Source organism: Acipenser ruthenus, chromosome 14, assembly GCF_902713425.1.
Source record: "Acipenser ruthenus chromosome 14, fAciRut3.2 maternal haplotype, whole genome shotgun sequence".
NCBI classification, from domain to species: domain Eukaryota; kingdom Metazoa; phylum Chordata; class Actinopteri; order Acipenseriformes; family Acipenseridae; genus Acipenser; species Acipenser ruthenus.
This window is the reverse complement of record NC_081202.1, coordinates 3,416,318-3,439,062: the sequence shown is the minus strand read 5'-3', so window position 1 is coordinate 3,439,062 and position 22,745 is coordinate 3,416,318. Positions and strand designations below refer to the sequence as shown.

Here is a 22,745-nt window from a genome sequence, read left to right as displayed (position 1 = left end):
GCCATTACAGTTTTTGTACTGACAAATTATAACCACTGTGAAATGTAATGCTGTCATCTAGAGATTGAATTAAAATAGTTTCCTAAATGCCTTTGTTAGTTACAATATATCCCAACATAATGAAATACATTAATACTTGCAGCACAAGCTTACACTGTTCTATGTTTGCTTGTAGTGTAGCACTAAACTGTACGGGGCAGCAGTGTGGAGTAGTGGTTAGGGCTCTGGACTCTTGACCGGAGGGTCGTAGGTTCAATCCCAGGTGGGGGACACTGCTGCTGTACCCTTGAGCAAGGTACTTTACCTAGATTGCTCCAGTAAAAAAACCCAACTGTATAAATGGGTAATTGTATGTAAAAAATACCTTGATATCTTGTAACAATTGTAAGTCGCCCTGGGTAAGGGCATCTGCTAAGAAATAAATAATAATAATAATAATAATAATAATAATATAGTATATACAGTACTGCTAGTACTATGAGATTAGCAGTACACATGCATACACAATATACACTGCAGAGTACAATAGTACTGCAGTATGCATCATTCTTGGTGCAGCATTAGGTACTAAAGAATTCTATAGATTCCAAAAAATACCAGTGTAGTTGTGTTGTTACCATAGTGTAGTTTTTTCTATAGTATAGCACATATAGCCCAATGAATTCTATAGATTTTGAAAGCATAGTATCGTTTTTACTATAGCATATACTATACTATAGTTTTTAGATGTTTAAAACATTCTATAGAATTCTATAGATTTTGAAAGAATACCATAGTATAGGTTTTTCTGTAGTATATACTATATAGTACATACTACAGTCTTTAGGTACTTAATTCTTTAGAATTCTATAGACTCTGCAAAAAATACTATAGTAAATACTACAGTAAATGCTATGGTACTTGTTATAGATTTTTTTCATATGGGTGGTAAGCTCACTGTACAGCCATGTGTGTGTGTATTGGCTGGAACATTCAGTATGATGCACATTATATTATTATTTATAACTCAGCTTTTAACAGAGATGGGTGTCTTACCATATCTCCCAGCAGCCCCGGCGCCTATTGGAGACTGGCGTGTATTGGAGACCTGCGATTATTTGAAGTTTTACAGTATACACAAGTCAGTTGACAGCTACCACCAGCATCATTCCTAAAGCAGCATACATAGTACTGTCTACTGTACAGTAATGTATGTGTATTTCAGTGAGTTTATGTACAGAACACAAAACTGTTTGTGTGGCCATCTGCAGTTACAAGCTTTTGCCACAAGATGGCAGACAGAGAAAGTTTGGCATAAAATTGGCATTTTTCTGGGCATTGCGCCACATTTCAAATCAGATCACTACAAAAAGTAATAGCAACTAAATTCAAATATATTGGAAGAGCTGAGCAAAAAAAAACGAGTTGATTGGTTGAAAACTGTAGGAAGAGATACTGTTACAAAAGTTAGGTGGAATTATAATAAAGAAACCAAGAGAAAACAATGTCTGCGTTTTACAACGCAAATAATAATAATAATAATAATAATAATAATAATAATAATAATAATAATAATAATAACCTGTGCTGAGGGGGAGCTAAAGTGAAAAACAGGCCTCGACGGTCCTTTAATGGTTAATTTTCTTGCTTTTTTTATCCACGAGAGGCTGCTGGTATCGTGGTAGCTGAATAAAAAGAAAGAGGAAGGTAATAGAAAAAGATTAAAGTGAAAAACTAGGACCAAACCTTTCGGAGCTGGAGCACTTCTTTGGTGGAAACTGGCTGACTTGCAGTATGTCATTTTGTAAAGCCTAAATATCATTTAGATGTTTTGTGAGAAAGCTGGAGAGAGAGGAAGCTATTACATTTCTTTAAAAATTAAATACTAGACCTCAGAAATGAGATTCCGCAGACACCTTCTATTAAGGAGGACTCAAACACAATCTTACCAACTACACCTATTAAGGCTACTATGGACGCTTTTTCTGTGATTACCTTACAGCAACTGACAGAGCTAGTTCAACATATGAGAGCTACTACATGCTCTCTTGATCCTATTCCTACAAAACTATTAAAAGATGTTCTTGGTGTTATTAATACCCACATTTTAAAAATCATAAATGGTTCACTTTCCTCTGGTATAGTTCCCTCAGTACTTAAGCTAGCTGTGGTAAAGCCTCAATAACTATAGGCCAATCTCCAACCTACCATTCTTAGATCGAGTTCTAGAGAGAGTTGTTGCAATTCATTTACAAAAATTTCGAGAGGTTTCAGTCTGGTTTTCATGCTGCACACAACTCCGAGATGGCCCTTGTCAGAGTTGTGAACGATCTGCTGATAAGCTCTGACTCTGGCTTTCCATCAGTTTGAATTCTTCTAGATCTAAGTGCTGCCTTTGATACTGTAGACCATTCCATCCTACTGAATCATCTTGAAAGCACAGTAGGACTGTCTGGCCTTGTCCTATCCTGGTTCAAATCTTATCTTTCTGATAGATTTCAGTTCGTCTCTGTTGGGGAGGTAAAATCGGCATTATCGGACGTTGTCTGTGGTGTTCCACGGGGCTCCATTCTATGTCATTGCTGTTTTCATTATATATGCTACCGTTAGGTGACATTATCCGCAAACTCAGAGTGAACTTTTGCTGATGATACCCAGCTAGATTTGTCCCTAAAGCCAGGAATTTCTTCTGTCTGGGTGTTATTAGCTACTTGTGTTATTAGCTACAAGCATTGGATGTCACAGAATTTTGTAATGTTGAATTCAGATAAAACAGAGGTTATGCTAGCGGGATCACAGAACCAAAATGTGTGGTGTCCTGCTTGGAGCTTGTTCAGAATACCACCGCTAGAATTCTGACTAAAACCAAAAAAAGTGAACATATTACCCCTGTTTTGCCCTCTATACACTGGCTCTCTGTGCAGTATAGAATTGATTTTAAGGTTTTGCTGTTAACTTGCAGGGCCCTGAATGGATTAGCACCTAGTTATTTGCAGGAGTTACTCCCATATCTTCCAAACCGCACTCTGAGATCACAGGATGTGGGGCTGCTGGTTATTCTTAGGGTCAACAAAAGCAACACGGGCGGCAGGGCTTTTTCTTGTAGAGCTCCTAAATTATGGAATGCTCTGCCTTCCTTTGTCAGGGAAGCTGGGACCGTTGCATTTTTCAAGTCAAGACTAAAAATACACTTTTATAAAATGGCTTTCTTATTAGTGGGTTTTAATGTAACTTTAAAACTGCTGCTTTTGTATTATGTGTATCCTGTTATTTAAATCTGTTATTTAAATGGTCTGATTGTGGCAGTTGTATGTGTGACATTCTATACAAATGTATTGTGGTTTGTTCTTTTATTCTGCTATGTACTGTATAGTGCTTTGTGATATTTCTATATAAAAAGTGCTATATAAATGCAATAAATAAAATAAATAAAAAAATAAAAATGCAGCCATGGGTCTTACCAGTGCTTTAGGAATTCCCAGAATACAAATTCACAGCATCTGCTAATTTAGCCAGAGTTATTCATCAGTTACTGTAGACGAGTAGGAGACATCTACTGGACTCGGATACCCTGTCATCAAGCAGAATTGTCTCTTAACTAAAATATGGCTTCCCTTCTCCCTCAAGTACTGTGTTCTGAGAGGCTGAACTGCACAGCTGAGCTTGTCGCTTCAGTTGCAGTCCATGGCAATGTTAAACTGAAGTCTTTCTTCAGTAATGGAACCTGGAGGGGATCAGTGGGTAAATGAACTGGGCCTGGCATTGATAATGACATTCAGTGTTATTATCGAGGCACAGGTCAATTGCAGTCATTTCCCCTCGATTAGGGTGTGATTTAGTTGAAGCACAGCTCGGAAAGTTCATTCTTTACCACACAGTGTCACTGTTAGCCTATCGCAGGCACTGCTTCCCCTATCATTTCATACTATGTATTAGTTTTATCATGTATTTCATATTGCTTTTATATTACTTTCCAAGCTGATTTAATCAACTAGGCGTATACATGTGTGTGTTCTAACATAAAAGGACCAGTATACTGTATATTTATGATGCCTGGTTTAAATATATAGAGGATATAGCATGAACACAGTCACCATCATGAGTGAAGTAATCACAGCACTCAATGAGTATTCTTTTTATAAAACAAGAGCAAGTCTGAAATATTGCCACTGCTCTATCCGAGTGTTCCACGGTCAGTCACAGCACTGATTGGTGCGTGACACTTTGAAGGTTTCTAATTCATGGTAACCGGCATCTGATGTTCTCGTAATAAATTACTTTTAGACAGTTCTATTCCTTGTGCGATGCATGATGAAATGCAACTTACTCTTTTCTGAAATGTCATAATTATAGTAAGTTTGAGGCAGTGTGGAGTAGTGGTTAGGACTCTGGAATCTTGACCAGAGGGTCGTGGGTTCAATCCCAGGTGGGGGACACTGCTGCTGTACACTTGAGCAAGGTACTTTACCTAGATTGCTCCAGTAAAAAAAAAAAACACAACTGTATAACTGGGTAATTGTATGTAAAAATAATATGATATCTTGTAACAATTGTAAGTCGCCCTGGATACGGGCGTCTGCTAAGAAATTAATAATAATAATAATAATAATAATAATAATAATAATAATAATAATAATAATAATAATAATAATAATAATAATAAGACTCCAGGAACTAAGAGTAGTGCATATGCCTGGACTTTCCACTGTTGAAATGCTCATTTAAGTTCAATATTTCAGCTTAAGAGACTTGCAATGTGAAAAGCAACGTCATTTAATCTTAAAGGGGAAATATGAAACCATTGTAATTACAGAATATGTAACAATGCATAATTATTTAATTGTACTGAATGAATGAATCACTACAGCAAAGTGGGAGGACTGGTTTATCTCTCAGTCTTGCGATCATGCTGTATTCATGAAACCAGCTAGAATCACCCTCAATGACAGTCGCTGGACTGAAGTACGAGCTAGCCTAAAAAACACACAGTTTCTGCAGAGAGATACAGGGAAACATAGGCTGGTCCATCTTCCATATAAAGGAGTGCCATCTGTATGGAATTCGGACAGCGATGTGTACATAACTGCATCTTTTGATTTTAATGTTTGTATAATATCAATAAATAATAACAATACAAAGTATACATAAAACAATTAAAGAATGCAGGAAATGTAATAAGAATGATAAAAAAAAGATTACAAAATAAGCAAACCAACAACAGATTTGTAAGTCAAGTTAAAAAGACTAAACTATAAAAGTAAGTCTTTAATCTTGACAGAAATATCTCTAATAGAAAAGGGCGATGAGTTCCACTGTCTGGGGACATTATAAGTAAATGCACGACACTATGACTGCTGCAGGTGCTGTGCATGAAATACACACCGGACTGCAGGTTAATGTATGAGATGAGAAGAAGCTGTACTGCGTGTAGAGCACAATTTAAATACAAGAGATGAATAAGAGAGACGTTCTTAGCACCTCCATTCTCGTGAATCTTGTTGGACCTCTAGGCAAACCAGTTAGCATTTCCTTTAGTAACTTAAAAAAAACTGTTTTTAATTGCAATAAAAGACGTCCATTAATTGAGATTGCAAAAGAAAATGAACAGTTTTCATGAACACATGGAGTTCCTGTTTCCTCATTAGATGAATTCCCACGATGTCTTGCTTTGCTGCTAAACCAAACTCTGGGCTTCATTACACCCCCCCCCCCTACCCCCCGCACTCAGGATCTCTTCATTATATTAGGAGGGTATATTCCTTACACAATCAAGGGCATCAGGCTCTCATTGGCTGTTAAAGCCGCTGATGAAATTGAACCACTTTGTCTCGGAGCTGTAAAGCTAAATAGCAGCACAGATTACTCTTCATGATCGCGTGTAACTTTAACAGCTTTGTTAAGACGGTGGAACGGAAAGGAGCTGCTGAGCTGTGCAAGTTTGCCGTTTCTGTGTATCAGCACGCTAGGAAAAAGACTCTTTTTTTAATAAGGCGAGGAAAAAAAGATTTGCAGAGCACGGATGGGCTGTTGCGGATGGTCTTGTGAATGACAAAGCTCTGCTACATGACATAAAGCTGATCTCTGCATCTGCCAAGAGGAATGAAGCTCTGTCACTCCCCAGTGGGACTGCCTTTCTCCCAGTATGTGCTAGGAATTCAGATGCTTCTGCTGCATCCACCAGAGCACAGCCTTAAGAGCACTGTGCCTCCGTGCCATCAGCTAGAATGATAGCTGTCTCTTTCAAGTGTCGCTGTCAGATCCTTCGCAAAGTGGCTAAAGGTACGGTGCTTATTCCTGCATGTGCATATCATTGATTCTGCTGCGATGTGAGCTTGAGATTGGCTTGTGGTAATACATCAGTCTGGCACTGATGCAAGCTCTGCATTAGGGAAGTGGGTTGGAAAGTGGGAGCGTGGTGTTCCACAAGGTGTTGTTTGGGAACAGTGCTTCATGTTGCATCCAAAGGGGTTTTTGCACTGTGATATGAGTTTAATGTTTGGTTTTTCTGTGTTAAAGCAACTAGAATTTTTTTTTGAGGGGTGTGCATATATATATATATATATATATATGGTGTTTTGAAATGCGTCAAATTTCAAATTAGCTTTCATTTCTGTTGTGTACATTTATTGGAATGTTTCCAGTGTATAGGGCGTTTAGTGCCAGATTTATCAGTCATTAAAATGCTGCTTTTTTTGGGAAAAGTAATCATCTTACAAAACAAGTAAAAAAAAAAAAAAAAAAAAAAAGAAAGTTATTATGTATCATTAACAGATTTATTTTTCTTTCACAAAAAATTGTGCAAATTGCATTTTGGTGTGAAGCCCTTTATAAATCTGGCCCTGATTGTGTATGTTATAAGATTGTGTGTGTTATGAAATTGTGTGTGAGGTGAGATTTGCTTGTGCAATGAAATTGTGTGTGTGTGTGTGTGTGTTATGAGATTTGCTTGTGCGATGAGATTGTGTGTGTGTTGTATGAGATTTGCTTGTGCAATGAGATTGTGTGTGTGTTGTATGAGATTTGCTTGTGCAATGAGATTGTGTGTGTGTGTGTTGTGAGATTTGCTTGTGCGATGAGATTGTGTGTGTGTTGTATGAGATTTGCTTGTGCGATGAGATTGTGTGTGTGTGTTATGAGATTTGCTTGTGCAATGAAATTGTGTGTGTGTGTGTGTGTGTGTGTTATGAGATTTGCTTGTGCAATGAGATTGTGTGTGTGTGTTATGAGATTTGCTTGTGCAATGAGATTGTGTGTGTGTGTGTGTGTGTTATGAGATTTGCTTGTGCGATGAGATTGTGTGTGTGTGTGTGTGTGTGTGTTATGAGATTTGCTTGTGCAATGAGATTGTGTGTGTGTGTGTGTGTGTGTTATGAGATTTGCTTGTGCGATGAGATTGTGTGTGTGTTGTATGAGATTTGCTTGTGCAATGAGATTGTGTGTGTGTGTTGTATGAGATTTGCTTGTGCAATGAAATTGTGTGTGTGTGTTATGAGATTTGCTTGTGCAATGAGATTGTGTGTGTGTGTTATGAGATTTGCTTGTGCAATGAGATTGTGTGTGTGTGTGTTATGAGATTTGCTTGTGCGATAAGATTGTGTGTGTGTTATGAGATTTGCTTGTGCGATGAGATTGTGTGTGTGTTATGAGATTTGCTTGTGCAATGAGATTGTGTGTGTGTGTTATGAGATTTGCTTGTGCGATGAGATTGTGTGTGTGTTGTATGAGATTTGCTTGTGCGATGAGATTGTGTGTCTGTTATGAGATTTGCTTGTGCGATGAGATTGTGTGTGTGTGTGTGTGTGTGTGTGTGTGTTATGAGATTTGCTTGTGCGATGAGATTGTGTGTGTGTTGTATGAGATTTGCTTGTGCAATGAGATTGTGTTTTTCTAAATCCCAGTTAATAAACGTATACATATTTTATGACACTGAGGAAGGGACTTGCTGTGAAAGAATTGTCTACCTGACGTATCGTTGTATAGTTTTACCTTTTTAAAAACAATACACAAATACAAATGAATAACTTCATGAAGCTTATTACTGAGCAAACGCTTCATCTTGCAGGCACTCGGTACACTGGCAGCCTGTGTGCTTCAAAGGTGTTGTTTTGAGGTCACTTCTGCACATGGGTTCTTCAGATCATTCGGAATGCTAACCTCAGAGCATCCCTGTGTAATGAACTGGATGCGCCACCTGCATGTTGTTTTAATAAGCAGCCCTGTGTAGACGAAGCTTTTCAGATTTACAGCACTTGTTAATTCCATAAATATTTTAATGACAGCTATTTGTATCAGCTTGGCTCAGCAGGTCAGCTCGCTCTCTCTCTCTCTCTGATTAATCAGAACCACGGCACTACAAGTGCAATGAATGTTTTATTCCGTGTCAAACTCAGCAACCCATCTTGTTTGTTGGCAAACAAGTTGAAGATGCATTATTGAAACTGCCCTGAGAAATATCAAGAGCCGTCAGTGTTCACTTAGAACAATCTACAGTGATTTATTGTGAAGTGTAACTTCATTGAAATACACTTGGATTTGTATTGGGCATAAAGCAGCTGTCCCTACTGCCATCTTCTATTCAGAGACTATGCAGACATTCGGGGGACCCCATTTCATACTCGCTTACTGAACCCAAAATCCAGATACCAGTTATTAAAAGCCAGGGATTGAATCTTCTCATTAGCCCATTATTCAGAGCATTTTAATTGCATGTATCTACAGGCCTGTATGAGGTGGTGGTGTAGAAGTACTGGGACAAGCACAGCTGTTTTCAAGAAATGCATTCACAGTTTATTTATAATATTACATTTAACTGTGGCAGATTTGGTTAATTGATTGTCCTACTTTTAAAATGTATAATGTGACTAAGCTTGTGAGCTGGTGTTGGTGTTGGTGTTGGTGTTGGTGTTGTTGGTGTTGGTGGTGTTGTTGTTGTTGGTGTTGTTGTTTGGGACATCACATTTTGTGAATGATGATAGAGGCTCCTGACGGTGCACAATTGCAATGCTCTGTGTACTGGTTTAGTGATAAGGACTTGGTATCTGAGACCGTGACTTCAAAGCACCGCAGATGAAAGGGTGCAGTTTTTGTTTCTCTTTGTTTAGTTATACAAGTTTATTAAATCAGTAATTTAGCAGTTTTCCTATGCTTTGCCCATGGTTATACTCTGCATTTACTGTAGTCTACTATAGTTTGCCATGTTTTTTTTTATATATACTTTACCATACCTCTCTGGGGTTTACAGTGCTTGCCTATGCTTTACCATGATTTCACTTTATTACGCTTTGCTATTCTTTTGCTATGGTAATCTTTTATAAGGGAATAGAAGGCATTAAATATGTCATTTTTGCATAACTTTCGTTAGCATTTTTAGTCTTTCTATTTTGCCAATATCTTTTGACTCTATCAGGTATCGTAGCTACTATTCATAATGTCAGATCTTGAAACAATATAAAATGAAGCAAAACTGTAACAAGCTTGCATCACCTCCCCATAGATTAACATTTCAGCTCATGCTTTCTTCAGTGTTTTGAGTTGAAAAGCTTGGAGGTTGTGTTTTTTACATCAGTCAGTGTCTGAACCTGCTTTTGAAAGCAGTATGGGTCTGCCCACGAAGCAGGCTCGAGAGAGACACCAATCTTATCATGTGCACCATGCTTGAGCTAAGCTTCTCCAGTATTCTCATGAGCCCCATGCTTGAGCTAAGCTTCTCCAGTATTCTCATGAGCCCCATGCTTGAGGTAAGCTTCTCCAGTATTCTCATGAGCCCCTTGCTTGAGGTAAGCTTCTCCAGTATTCTCATGAGCCCCATGCTTGAGGTAAGCTTCTCCAGTATTCTCATGAGCCCCTTGCTTGAGGTAAGCTTCTCCAGTATTCTCATGAGCCCCTTGCTTGAGGTAAGCTTCTCCAGTATTCTCATGAGCCCCTTGCTTGAGGTAAGCTTCTCCAGTATTCTCATGAGCCCCATGCTTGAGGTAAGCTTCTCCAGTATTCTCATGAGCCCCTTGCTTGAGGTAAGCTTCTCCAGTATTCTCATGAGCCCCTTGCTTGAGGTAAGCTTCTCCAGTATTCTCATGAGCCCCATGCTTGAGCTAAGCTTCTCCAGTATTCTCATGAGCCCCATGCTTGAGGTAAGCTTCTCCAGTGGTGTCATGAGCCCCATGCTTGAGGTAAGCTTCTCCAGTGGTGTCATGAGCCCCATGCTTGAGGTAAGCTTCTCCAGTGGTGTTATGAGCCCCATGCTTGAGGTAAGCTTCTCCAGTATTGACCTGAGCCCCATGCTTGAGGACCAGTCTTGGGGAAACAGATCAGAGTTTCTGCTGAGGCATCTCATGAAAAAGCACTTAGCCAAACTTCTGTAAGGCAGCAGCAGCCTTGTGATTTGCGAGGTCTCTGGAGTTTTGTAGGAAGAATATACAAAGAATTGAAGGCCCTGTCTTGAGAGACAGCTCCATTTTACATAATGCAAACACCACTTTAAATGATGTGCCTCTAATTGTTGTTACTTAATAAATACACATGTATACTTGCACATAATTACAATATTATGCATTGCTACAATGTACTTAATATGTACATTTATTTTGCATGATATAACCTTAATCATAACTCTAAACCTAACCCTTTTCTGATACAATTGTGTACTTGCATATATCGTGCAAAAAGATTTACACATTAAGTATATTGTAACTATGCCTAGTAATTATGTGTAAGTACATGTAACTACTATGTAAATGCACAGTAATTAGAGACACTTCATGTAAGTGTTACCCACTATTGCCTCTATGCAGGGGTTAATCTGTGCATGTCTGATAGGCGAGAATTATACAGTTTGCAAATGATGAAACTAATGACATTTTTTTTTGTTGTAAAAATATATACATAACATGTACAATAAAAAAAAAACCTTTCCTTTTCCATGAATTGAATGACAAACGTGCGCTGTGACGATATATTTTAAGATGCGACATTACTACTATTTTTACAACCCAAACAGTGAAACTCCAAAGGTCTTGAAACAAAAAATGCTATTCCTCTTCCTTAATTATAAAATCCAGGACCTTTTTAATCACAACTTAACCCCAGTCTTTGTGACGAAAAAGAGCTTGCTACGCCTATAGGGGAAAAGATTTTGTAAAAGTAACCAAGTTGCTCCGATCTGTAAAGCTGCTGTGCAGTGGGGAAACTCACGTTGATGGCCACGAGTTGCTGCAGAGTTGAATCAGCTTGATTTAACATGTGTCTTGTTTCCCACATAACCGTGCCTGTAAACTCTGAGAGAAAGCGAGCACAGCTTTACAACCAAGACGCACACACATCAGCAACTTCTGCTGTGCACTGCGATATCCAAACAGCCCTCGCCTGCTGTAACCCTCGTATTCACTTCAGACAGGCTGGGGACGAAGCGCTTCCTGGACTTCAATATTGAAACCAGAGGACTGTTTGAAGTTAAAGCACATCAGCCCTGGTGATCGGGAGGGGGGTTCATATGCAGCGCCGGTCCTGAAAGCAGCAGGGCTTTTGTAAGGTTTGCTCGGAAAACAGATTTCAAATTCAGTTCGTTTATTCTCCCCAATCAACGATATTGTAATCTGTTATCAATTGAGTTAGAAACCATTGCAAACTGGTAGATTATCAGGAGGTGTTTGGAATCTGTACCGACTTGACAAAATGTTCATCATTGGTACATGAGCAATAAATCAGCAAAGCCAACTGCAGAGAGGGAGTTTAAAGGCTGAGAGAAGCATTCACTACAGCACCAGGGAAGCCTGAGGGTTCAAGTCTAGTCCACATGAAGATACAGTAGTTTAAAGAACAAAGCCAGAATATATTCACTTTCATGGAAAAAAAGAGTCAGAGAGGGTATTAAACAGGCTTAACATAATTTTCTCTGCTTACACTGGGATCCCTGGCTGTTTGAACAGATTATAATAACACAATAAACATAAACACTTCATTTATTCCATCCTTGCGAATGCCAGCAACAAACAGGATGTTTGTATTTACACAGGGGCGACAAGCAACTCGCAACACACATTCACTTAGCATCATTAAACAAAACAGGACGTTCAGTTTATGCATATGCTATTTGTTGTTGTTAAAGAACGGAATTTCAAATGAAGCGTGTTCACTGACATCACTGATACATTTAGAGCTAAATCACACCAGGAGGCACCACTGAAATGTTTGTGTTATTGGTAGGATAATGTCTTTCTGCTGTTTCACCACCTGCTTGTTTGGAATCAAGCCCACCTTGTTATCTGTGTGTCCAGCATTCTGTAGCTGTGTCTCATTGCCCAGCACTGTGGTCTGTACTGTAAGCGATGCAGTGACAACCTTTCCATGTAAACTATCCAGATTCAGAATTCACCTCATGAGATTTTCCACATGTGTTCATTTTATTGATTTTTTTTTACATCGACTTCATTCTTTCTGAATTCGATGAAGATGTCAAAGCATTCTACCTACATTCAAATAAGCACTGCCACATCAAGCCCTCTTCATTTACGACAGATACGCACACATTTCAGAGGTGTTGCAGAAAGCAAACCGTTTCTGGAAATAACTGGACTCCAGTGGGGTGCAGGGTAAAGTTTGGCACATTTAGCAATTGAAGCCACCTTTTAGCTCTCAGGTTAGTCATCTGCATTTTGCAGCTGGTGTGTTGGCATGGGAGGATGCCCCCGGGGGCCTCTATGAAGCTCCTTGGTGTGTCAAACAGCCTTTTAATAAATTTACTACTGGACTAACACCTGCTAGTGTGTCATTGCACCAGCAGCACGCTACAGTGCATAAGAATGGAATACTTCCTTGTGCATGTAATGTATATGGCGTGCTACATTATGTGATTCATTTTGAATTAACAAAAAAATTTCAGTGCCATCTGGTAGTATAAAGATGTAACTGAATTTATATTTAAACTCTGCTGCGGACAGTGTTATCAAGCTCTTTTTTTCCCCCAAAAGTGTTTTCTTTTTTTTTTTTTTTTTTCTTTTGTGTGAAAGTAAAACCAAAGTAAACCTGGTATCACATATTAAATTTGACGCAGTTGTGCGTCATTCAGCAAACCTTCTGACTTGTTAGTTTTAATAGATTTGTAGTGTTTTTCTTTATTTATTATTATTATTAGCCTTTTTAAAAAGTGTGCTGTAAAAGTATTTCGTCTCCAGATGGATTTCTGTCATAACAGTTTTTGGTCAATTGAATTGAATTTGGTCCTGGCACAAGTTACAGCCTGGGAAGACAAGCAAAAGAAACAGTGTGGCCAAAACAACAACAAAACGAAATGCTGCCTTCAGGCAGGACTGTACCAACAGCACTGTGTTGCAAGGCCCTTACTCTTGGATTCAGTGCTTCTCCCTCTAGCTGCTAGATATTTCACCTACATTGCAGGTGATTGACTAATTGGATTAATTGATTGGCCAGTTGGCTAACCAATCAGCTCCCCAGCCTCATACATTCCGGTCACATTCTCGCATGTGTTTATCAAGCTAGGAATTAACCCCTTCCTGTCTAAACACAACCCATTCATTCTCTAAACCTCATCGCACCAATAGCAATCCTGTATTTTTTTGAAGGGCTTTATGGAAGCTTGGCAGTGTTGCTCTGTACAGGGTCCCAAGCATCAGTCACAGGCCCTTATGTGCAATTTACCATCAACATGGCCAAAGAGAGAACAATCAAAACTATCAAGGGAGCCCAGCATTGCCTCCCTGTGGCTTCAGATACTCAGTCAGTCAACGCAGGGGGTTGGGTTCGGACTCTGGTTCTGTAAGTTAGGGTTAGAGATTGGGTGAGGGTTATGCACAGAGGTCCTTCACTGCACTTATAAGTTAATTAAACACTTCATTACCTTTCAATGAGAATACAGGTTTGTGTTTAAGGATTGAACAATAATGTGTTTAGTTAGGAAATGGCATGATCATACAGAAGTACTGACACCCGTTCAGTGCATTTTGTATTGCTATTATCAGCTGTTGCACAGTACAGTGAGGGCATGTACAGCACCACCGGCAAGAGATGCACATATTACACAATAACCAAGAACTTCCCAGTCACTTCACACACGTTACCCACCTGTTTGAAAGCACAGACTCTTTCATCTTCAAGGTGTAATTTAAACAGCAGCTTTGTTTATAATGGGTGCCATGGGCATGCTTATTGTGGAATAGAAACTCATCATCGTCATGAGAGAGCATGTGGCTATTGATTAATAAGAACAAAAATCATTCTTCTGCTTGAAATGATCCGACATTTATTGTGTGCTCTTCAGAAAACGAGCATCTTATGTAATGATAAAGGTCTGCACTCAGAATAATGTCTTACTATTGATCTAAGGGAAGCAGCATTAAGGACGCTCTATGGACAGACTACTACTGCAGATAAAACACAACAGAAAAAAAGTATTGCAGGTCTCCTGGATACAGTACAGCTGCCTTGTCTTTGAAACAGTAGTAATGCTCTCGCTCTCTCTCTCTCTCTCTCTCTCTCTCTCTCTCTCTCTCTCTCTCTCTCTCTCTCTCTCTCTCTCTCTCTATATATATATATATGGGGTTTTTTCCTTTCCAACTCTCTGTTTCAGGGGGGAAGAGATCATTGTTGCACATCTTTGTGTACTGACCTTACTACAGAAATCCCACCTTGCTCCTGCTTGCTCAACATGTCAAATATCAGAAAGAGTAACAATAGTGAATTATTAAGATCATAAGTTAACAATATAGTAAACAGATAAAAACGTCTACGTACATTGAGAGGATATAGATACACACACGCTGGTTTTGTTGCTACTTAGTTTCCAGTATACTGTATGCACCAATGAACACCGCTTGGTTTGGATTTGGCATTTTGACCAGTCTAGATTCAGACTCTGGTATAAACCCGATAGTATCCCACTCTAGTTGAGTGCATCTTCCAAACACATCGCCCACACATCAGCTCCCAGCCCTCGGAGCCACAGCTGCTCTCTAAGCAGGACAGTGCATTAAGGCTAAAACAGAAAGTTACTGAAGGGCTGACTGTGAACCATGAAGAGGAAGTTGACAGGCGGTGGCCGAGAGGGAGCCTGTGGTCTGCGTTCAACTCCCCAGCTCACCTCAGGAATTAATGTGAAGGGAGTGAAGAAAAAAAAACTATTCCTGAGGCACCGACTGTTCCAGTAACTGCTTCAACCATCTTAATATTGCAATACTTTATTGTGAACATCCTTTTACAGCATAACAAATATCTTTTAGATATCGGTTCTCAAACTTTTTGGGCCGCGCCCCCCTTCCTCTTGTCTGTGGTAGCTAAGGCCCCCCCCCCTTTTTTTTGCACAAACCAGCCACCGATCCATCATAGTAAGAACTTAACACTCCAAATTCCAGTTTACCGATTGTGACCAAAGCCTACTACATAGTAAGCTGATAAACAACATACATTACCAGACGGCAGCGGGCTTCAATCAAAAATATGCAAGCTTAAAAGGCACCAGTCGGATGTATAGCGCATTCTACAAACTTTGACATGCCTGGAGGTGTCAGCATAAAGATTTGTTTTAAGTTAATATATACCGTATAACGGGACATGTTGGCTGCTTTTAAATTTGGCGGATTTATACTTTGGTGGATTTTTTTTCACAGCACGTTCACAAAAAAGTCACAGTTTTGCATTTGTAACCCCCTTCAGCAAAGCAGGTTATTTGTATAGCTACGGTAGAGTGACTGAGCTCTTTAGGACCGCAGGGAATCTGTGCCTCTGCCTGTGATGACGCCTGGGCAGGATGTGCGTTTCAATTTGAGCTGAGAAAGAGCGAAGGGAAGGAGGAGACCCGAGACTGAAAACAGACGCCTGGCAGCTGATCGGGAGAAAATAAACAGAAAGACCCAAAACAGACGGTGGAGCGACGCTTTCACTGTTAAAACTATTACAGTTTAAATAAATCTGTAAATACCTAGTATCCAATCGCTGGATGCATCTACAAATGAAAAAGAAAACACCAGTTTGAATAAAACGACACTGCTCACGTTGCACGCCGCCTGACACGGGACAGTCACGTTGACTGCAGACTAGACGGCCGACCCTGCAGCTTGGCCCACGCTCGCCACAAAAGAGAAAAACAGATCTCAGGTCAGTTTGAATTGCGGGATATTCCTTTGTGAATAGTGAGAAAATATATTCGGAAGTGTATTGTGAATTTGAGGAAAATTACGTTTCATTGGAAGGAATAATTGGCAGCTGAAAATAAAAAAAAAGGAACGACAGTTTAATAACGTAAAATACCTGAAAGTCAATGACATTCACAAACCTCGTGGAAAATAAGAGTACTCCAACGAAATAAAACACAGAACTAGTTCTGCACAACAGGAACATTGACTGTAAAAAATACAACAAACAATACATGTGCACAGTGGGAGGGATATAGATTGAATAGCACCCTTTTTCTTTAGTTTATAATGTTTGTTGCCCTTTAAGCTGAACTGCATTTATTTAGCCATATAATCCATATTACTATAATAAACCCAATCATTGTTGTTATAGTATACTATTGTTGTGTAATTTGTGTATGTATATATATATATGCTAAGCTGTGTATAATTGTTAATACTACTACTACAGTAATATTCCCCTGCGTAGTTAAATATATCCTGAGTTAACTATAGGGAAAAAAGGTTTGGGGTCATTATAATATTGAAGTGAAGTATTGACTGTGTTGCTGCACAATACCTCTTCAGAAATACAGCTGGAGAGTTAAGGTGGGGGAACCTATATTCCCCTGGAGGCACCACGTGTTCAAGCTGCATTGTTACACAAAAACCCAGGCCGCCGAGACCTCTACAACACCAGAGAGGACAGCGGGTAAGGGGCTCCTGTTTACCATCACACCTGCTGCATGTTATACGATACAAAAAATAATCCCTTACATAATGGAGGCTCCGCTGGGAGGCTAATTGCTAAGCAAGCAGTAATTGTGCGACCATTTAGTTTGACCAGCATTGCTGTTGTTGTTTCTGAGCCATCAAAATGGACAAAATTAAGTTACTGGCATGGTGCGCTGCCGAAGGTGTTGCTCCACCACGTGCTTTCTGGGTAGGCAATCTCCCTGAGAACATTACCACACAAAAATTATTAGAAGTACTCCGCGCTAATGATGATTTGGGAAGAGTAAAGTGTTTGGGAAGATATTACAACCTGAATGATGATCAGTGGTTCGCATTGTGTTGCAGTGACAAAGATCTGGTTGAGGTGGACCTGACCGAGACCATGGATACAGATAGTGATAGTCCACCTTTGACGTTGCAGCAAGTACTTTTAATGCCTGACCCCCAAACTCCAACTCCAGATTTCAAAAAGAAGCTGCAAATGTTTTTGGAGACTGAAGGAAAGACACTGAACGATCTGCAAGAAGTAGCTGGAGTTCAAGCAGCCTCCTCAACGAGCACTACAGATGACTTACTATCTACTATTGGGAAAGCACTTGAAAAAGCTCTGAAGCCATCTTCAGAAGGCACTTCCTACAAACGGCTTAGAGTGTTCTCTGGCCTCAAGCCCACCCCTAGCCAGGAGGATGACTATGACACCTGGATGGACCAAGCAGCACATATGATCCAAGAATGGCAGTGTGGAGAAGGAGAAAAGCGGAAAAGGCTAGTGGAAAGTCTGAGAGGCCCTGCTCTTGATGTTGTCAGACCTCTGCGTGTGGCAAACCCGGATGCGTCGGCTCAAGAATACCTCAGTACACTTGAGCACATGTTTGGAAGCACAGAGAGCGGAGAGGACTTATATTTACGATTTCGCACTACCATGCAGAAGCAGGGAGAAAAGCTGTCTATATTCTTGGCCCGGTTGGAGAAGTTGTTACAGAAAGTATTTGTGAAGGGAGGCATAGAAGCCAGTGCATTAGGAAAAGCACGCTTAAATCAGCTACTTAAAGGAGCCATATACTCTGACATGTGCCTAGTTAAACTCCGGCTTAAAGAACGGCAGAAAAATCCTCCCACTTTTTCTGTTCTGATAAAAGAGATCAGAGAGGAAGAGGAGAGAGAGAGCCTCAAGCAAAACCCCCCCACAGCGCCCATTAGAGTGCATCATGCTAACACACCTGATGTCACACCAGCCCCTAATGCAGAAATGGATAGCCTAAAAGAGCAGCTACAGGAGATTAGGAAACAAATATCATCCTTGACTGTGCAGCAGCAGCATCACTATCAGGATGCCCGGCCACGCCAAGATGTCCGCGCAAGGGGTCATCAGCCATTCTACAAGAGGGAGAATTCAGCTGAAGGAACTGGACAAGGTGGAACAACTCTCCACTCTGCTGGAAGGCAGCCATTTCCAACTACTATCAGAGCTCCATTCAGATCCTTTTGCTACCGTTGTGGATTGGATGGTCATAGGATAAAAGAGTGTGTCAACACTGGAAATGCTACTTTGGTTGCTGAACGTCTTGAAGCCATGTATGGGAATCAGTTGGGAAACTACGATGGGACCCAGTAAAGGAGTGCCCTGGGCCCCTATCGTCAAAAGCGCACTCCGATTCACAGGAGCTATTTAGCCTGGAAAGTAACACTGTGGGAAATACACCAACAAATCCATGGCCTGCTGGTCTGTGTGGCCCTAAGACAGAAGTAACTGTGCGAATAGAAGGTCGCCCATGCTGTGCCATTCTTGACACTGGATCACAGGTTACGATAATCTTTGAGCATTACTACAGGGAGCACCTCAGTCACCTACCATTGCACCCACTTACTGGTCTTGCTATCTGGGGCCTTGGGGAGGGACAGTATCCATATCTGGGATATATCAATGTATTCCTGGAATTCCCTGCAGATGTTGTGGGTGTGCAGCAGACATTAGAAACCTTAGCCCTGGTTTGTCCTTCTACTGGTTCTCCTAACCATATCCCTTGCCTAATAGGGACAAATGCCGCCATATTTGGGATACTGGCTCGTGTGTGTCGCGACCGAGCAGGAGATAATTACGCCAGGAAACTAAAGATTCATGCCTTGTGCCTCGATGCTTACATCAAGAAAGAGAGAGAACTCTTGCAGACAGCTAGAGGGCCAATAGGAACCATTCAGACGCTGGGTTGTTTGCCAGTGACCATACCCCCTGGTACCGTACAGGTGGTTGAGGGAAAAGCCCAAGTCTCAGATGATGGGAAAAATCAGCTGATTCTCATCGAAGCTCCTGAAGATGACCGACTGCCGAACGGTCTTTTTATTAGAAGGGGAGTAGCTCAAACGTCACACAAGACGACTGCCACAGTCCAGGTCCCCGTTTGTAATGCCTCAGCACATCCTGTCACAATACCGGTGGGCACACTGATAGCACATGTGTACCAGGCCGCCACCGTGGCTCACTCCATTCCAACTAAGCAGCGAACACCAAGTTTTGATATGGCTAAGCTGAATTTTGGAACTTCCCCTTTGCCTTCCAGTTGGAAAGAACGGCTGCAAACCAAATTAGCCCAAAGAGCTGATGTTTTCTCGACTTGTGATTGGGACGTGGGATGTGCGCGTGGAGTAGAACATCATATTCGCTTGAGAGATGACACCCCGTTCAGAGAGCGATCAAGACGACTTGCACCTGCCGATGTGGAAGACATCCGAAAACATCTTCAGGATTTGCAAAGGATTGGCATCATTCGAGAGTCTAGAAGCCCTTACGCATCGCCCATTGTGGTAGCTCGGAAAAAAAATGGTTTTTGATTATTGATTATCGCACATTAAATAAGCGAACCATACCTGATCAATATACTATGCCTCGGGTGGAAGAAGCTCTGGACTGTTTGTCAGGAAGCTGCTGGTTTTCTGTTCTTGATCTACGGAGCGGATATTACCAAATTCCGATGAGCCCTGAAGACATGGAGAAAACCGCGTTCATTTGTCCCCTGGGATTCTATGAGTTCCAGCGCATGCCACAGGGGATATCTGGAGCACCGGCAACGTTCCAACGACTAATGGAGCGGACAGTTGGAGATATGAATCTCCTGGAAGTCTTGGTTTATTTGGATGACCTCATAGTTTTTGGAAGGACACTTGAGGAGCATGAAGAACGTCTCCTTAAAGTGTTGGATCGCTTGCAGGAACGAGGCTTAAAGCTATCATTGGATAAATGCCAATTCTGCCAAACCAGTGTCAAGTATGTGGGTCACATAGTGTCTCAGCAAGGCATTGCAACTGACCCTGCTAAAATCGAGGCTCTCACTACGTGGCCGAGGCCGACCAATTTGAAGGAATTGCAGAGTTTTTTAGGATTCTGTGGGTACTACAGGCGTTTTGTACCGGGCTACTCCTCCATTTGTAGGCCCCTCCATGATCTGACCAAAGGCTATCCACCTACAAGGAAGGATAAGAAGTCTTCAAACTCCAAGGAGACGTACTACAAAACTAATGAGCCTTTTGCTGCCAGGTGGACGGAAGGTTGCGAGCATGCGTTCCGCACACTGATTGAAAAATTGACCAATGCCCCGGTCCTAGCATTTGCTGATTCCACAAAGCCATATCTCCTGCATGTAGATGCCTGTTTGGAGGGACTCGGAGCCGTCCTATATCAAAAATATCCTGACAGTTTGAGGCCAGTAGCATACGCTAGCAGAAGCCTATCTGCATCAGAAAGAAACTATCCAGTCCACAAACTGGAATTTCTGGCACTGCGGTGGGCAGTTGTCGATAGATTCCATGACTACCTGTATGGAGCCAAGTTCACTGTAAGAACTGACAACAACCCCCTAACCTATATCTTGAAGTCGGCGCGATTGGATGCAACTGGACACAGATGGCTTGCTTCATTAGCTGTTTATGATTTCCAAATCGTGTACCGTGCCGGACGTCATAACATCGATGCAGATGCCTTGTCAAGAAGGCCTCACCCCAACAGACATGCTGATGATGAGTGGGTTGAGATATCTGCCCCTGGGATCCGAGCCATGTGTAAGATGGTAACAATGCAATCAGAGAATGCCACAGTAAACCATCTTAGGGCTGTAGATACCCTGGGAGCACCCCCTGCTGCAATCCCAGATGCCTATGCTTACTCGTCGGAGCTGCAAGTAACATCGCTTCCCAGACTAAGTCATGGGGATCTGCAGAGAGCTCAAAGGACAGACCCCTGCCTCAAGGGAGTGCTGCTTGCAAAGAAACTGGATAAGCCTGTTCAATGGGTCAAGATTGATCATCCTGACACCAAACTGTTTTTGAGGGAATGGAACAAGCTCGTGCTCAGGGGAGGAGTCCTCTACAGAGTAGTTAAGGATCCCCCTCGGCAGCTCCAACAACTAGTGTTACCCCAGGAGTATAGAGAAACTGTTCTGAAAGCCCTGCACGATGACAGTGGACACCTTGGTGTGGACAAGGTTTTGGACCAGGTGAGAAAACGGTTCTACTGGCCCCATCAAAGCAAAGATGTGGAGACACACTGCAAAAACTGTCTTCGTTGTATAGCCCGGAAGACGCTGCCCAAGAGATCCGCCCCACTGGTCAACATACGAAGCCAAAGGCCCATGGAACTAGTGTGCATGGACTTTTTATCTCTGGAGTCAGATAGCAAAGGTCTCAGCAACATCCTGGTCATAACGGACCATTTCACCCGCTATGCTCAAGCCTTCCCCACTAGAGACCAAAGAGCTTGTACCGTGGCCAAAGTACTCTGGGAGAAGTATTTTGTACATTATGGATGGCCGGCCCGGATACATTCGGATCAGGGGCGTGATTTCGAGAGCCGAGTGATCAAAGAACTGCTACAGATGTTGGGAGTGAAAAAATCACGAACCTCTCCTTATCACCCTGAAGGTGACCCACAGCCCGAAAGATTTAACAGGACCTTACTAAACATGTTAGGTACACTGGAGAAGTGCAAGAAAATCCAATGGAGCCAGCATGTTTCGCACCTAGTGCATGCTTACAATTGTACCAAAAATGAGGCCACTGGATTTTCACCCTACCTTCTTATGTTTGGGAGAGAGGCTCGCCTACCAGTGGACATTTGTTTTGGTGTTTCACCTGATGGAGCTGGTACAGAAACTTACCTTCAGTATGTCAAAAAACTGAAACAAGAACTGCAAGATGCCTACCGCTTAGCCCTTGAGTCAGCACAGAAGATGGCCCAGAAGAACAAAGCCAGATATGATCTCAGGGTCCGGGATCAAGAGTTGTTTCCTGGAGATCGGGTGCTGATAAGAAGTCTAGGCGTGCCTGGAAAAAATAAACTGGGAGACAGGTGGAATGCTGAACCATTTGTGGTTACTGGAAAACTGCCAAACATACCTGTTTATCGTCTCAAGAAGGAGATGGGTCGGAGACTGATAAAAGTGCTTCACAGAAACCACTTACTACCTATTGGGCAGTTAGTGACCGTTCCTTCTGTAACTGAACCCAGTACATCTGTGTCCAGACCTAGGACTAGGGGACTGTTGGATCAAGCCCAGAAAACTAGCCAAGAAGAACATCCGCTCGAACAGTTAAATTCAAGTTCTGATTCAGAATCAGAGGAAGGTGAGGTCACTCAGATCTTTGATTATTCTGGGAGTGACAAATTACAGAGCCCAGAACCCTCTACTGAAACTGAGAATATTGTGGAGAACGATGCAGACTTACCCGTGGAGGCAGACGTACCACCTGAAGGAGAGGATGTTAGTGTGCGTGCAGATAGTGAACCTGAAAGTGTGGTGGATCCTGTTGAAGTAGATCCAGCACCGGATACAGAATCTGAAGAGGGGAGAATTCCCTCAGTTTCAGAGCCACAGACCTTAGAGCCAAGACGAAGTGGTCGTGAAGTGAAGCCGATTGTCCGCC

The 22,745-nt window shown here is 41.5% G+C and overlaps 2 protein-coding genes across 13 annotated transcripts in view; both read left to right on the top strand.

Moving 5' to 3' along the window:
- Positions 1-22,745, top strand: part of LOC117419614 (glutamate receptor-interacting protein 1) — a 171,208-nt gene that overhangs the window by 93,215 nt on the left and 55,248 nt on the right. The window contains exon 1 of one of the 11 annotated variants that reach the window (XM_058985580.1): positions 5,860-6,258. The exons of the other annotated variants lie outside the window; for them this stretch is intronic. Within the exon in view, the coding sequence (XP_058841563.1) occupies positions 6,204-6,258 (55 nt within the window). The 5' untranslated portion in view covers positions 5,860-6,203. Of the gene's footprint in view, positions 1-5,859; positions 6,259-22,745 lie in introns of those variants that run through there. 11 annotated transcript variants of the gene reach the window in all.
- On the top strand, positions 15,632-20,091 carry LOC131697384 (paraneoplastic antigen Ma1 homolog). 2 transcript variants are annotated; one of them, XM_058985590.1, is made up of 2 exons: positions 15,632-16,080; positions 16,686-20,091. In XM_058985590.1, the coding sequence occupies exon 2, from the start codon at positions 16,975-16,977 to the stop codon at positions 18,445-18,447; it is 1,473 nt and encodes a 490-aa protein (XP_058841573.1). In that variant the 5' UTR covers positions 15,632-16,080; positions 16,686-16,974; the 3' UTR covers positions 18,448-20,091. The 2 variants fall into 2 exon arrangements, with proteins under 2 accessions (XP_058841573.1, XP_058841574.1); XM_058985591.1 differs by having other exon boundaries at positions 15,632-16,809; positions 17,178-20,091.

Bases quoted from the DNA above. Each gene is read 5' to 3' on its own strand.
- LOC131697384 (XM_058985590.1), top strand. From the start codon at position 16,975: ATGGACAAAATTAAGTTACTGGCATGGTGCGCTGCCGAAGGTGTTGCT.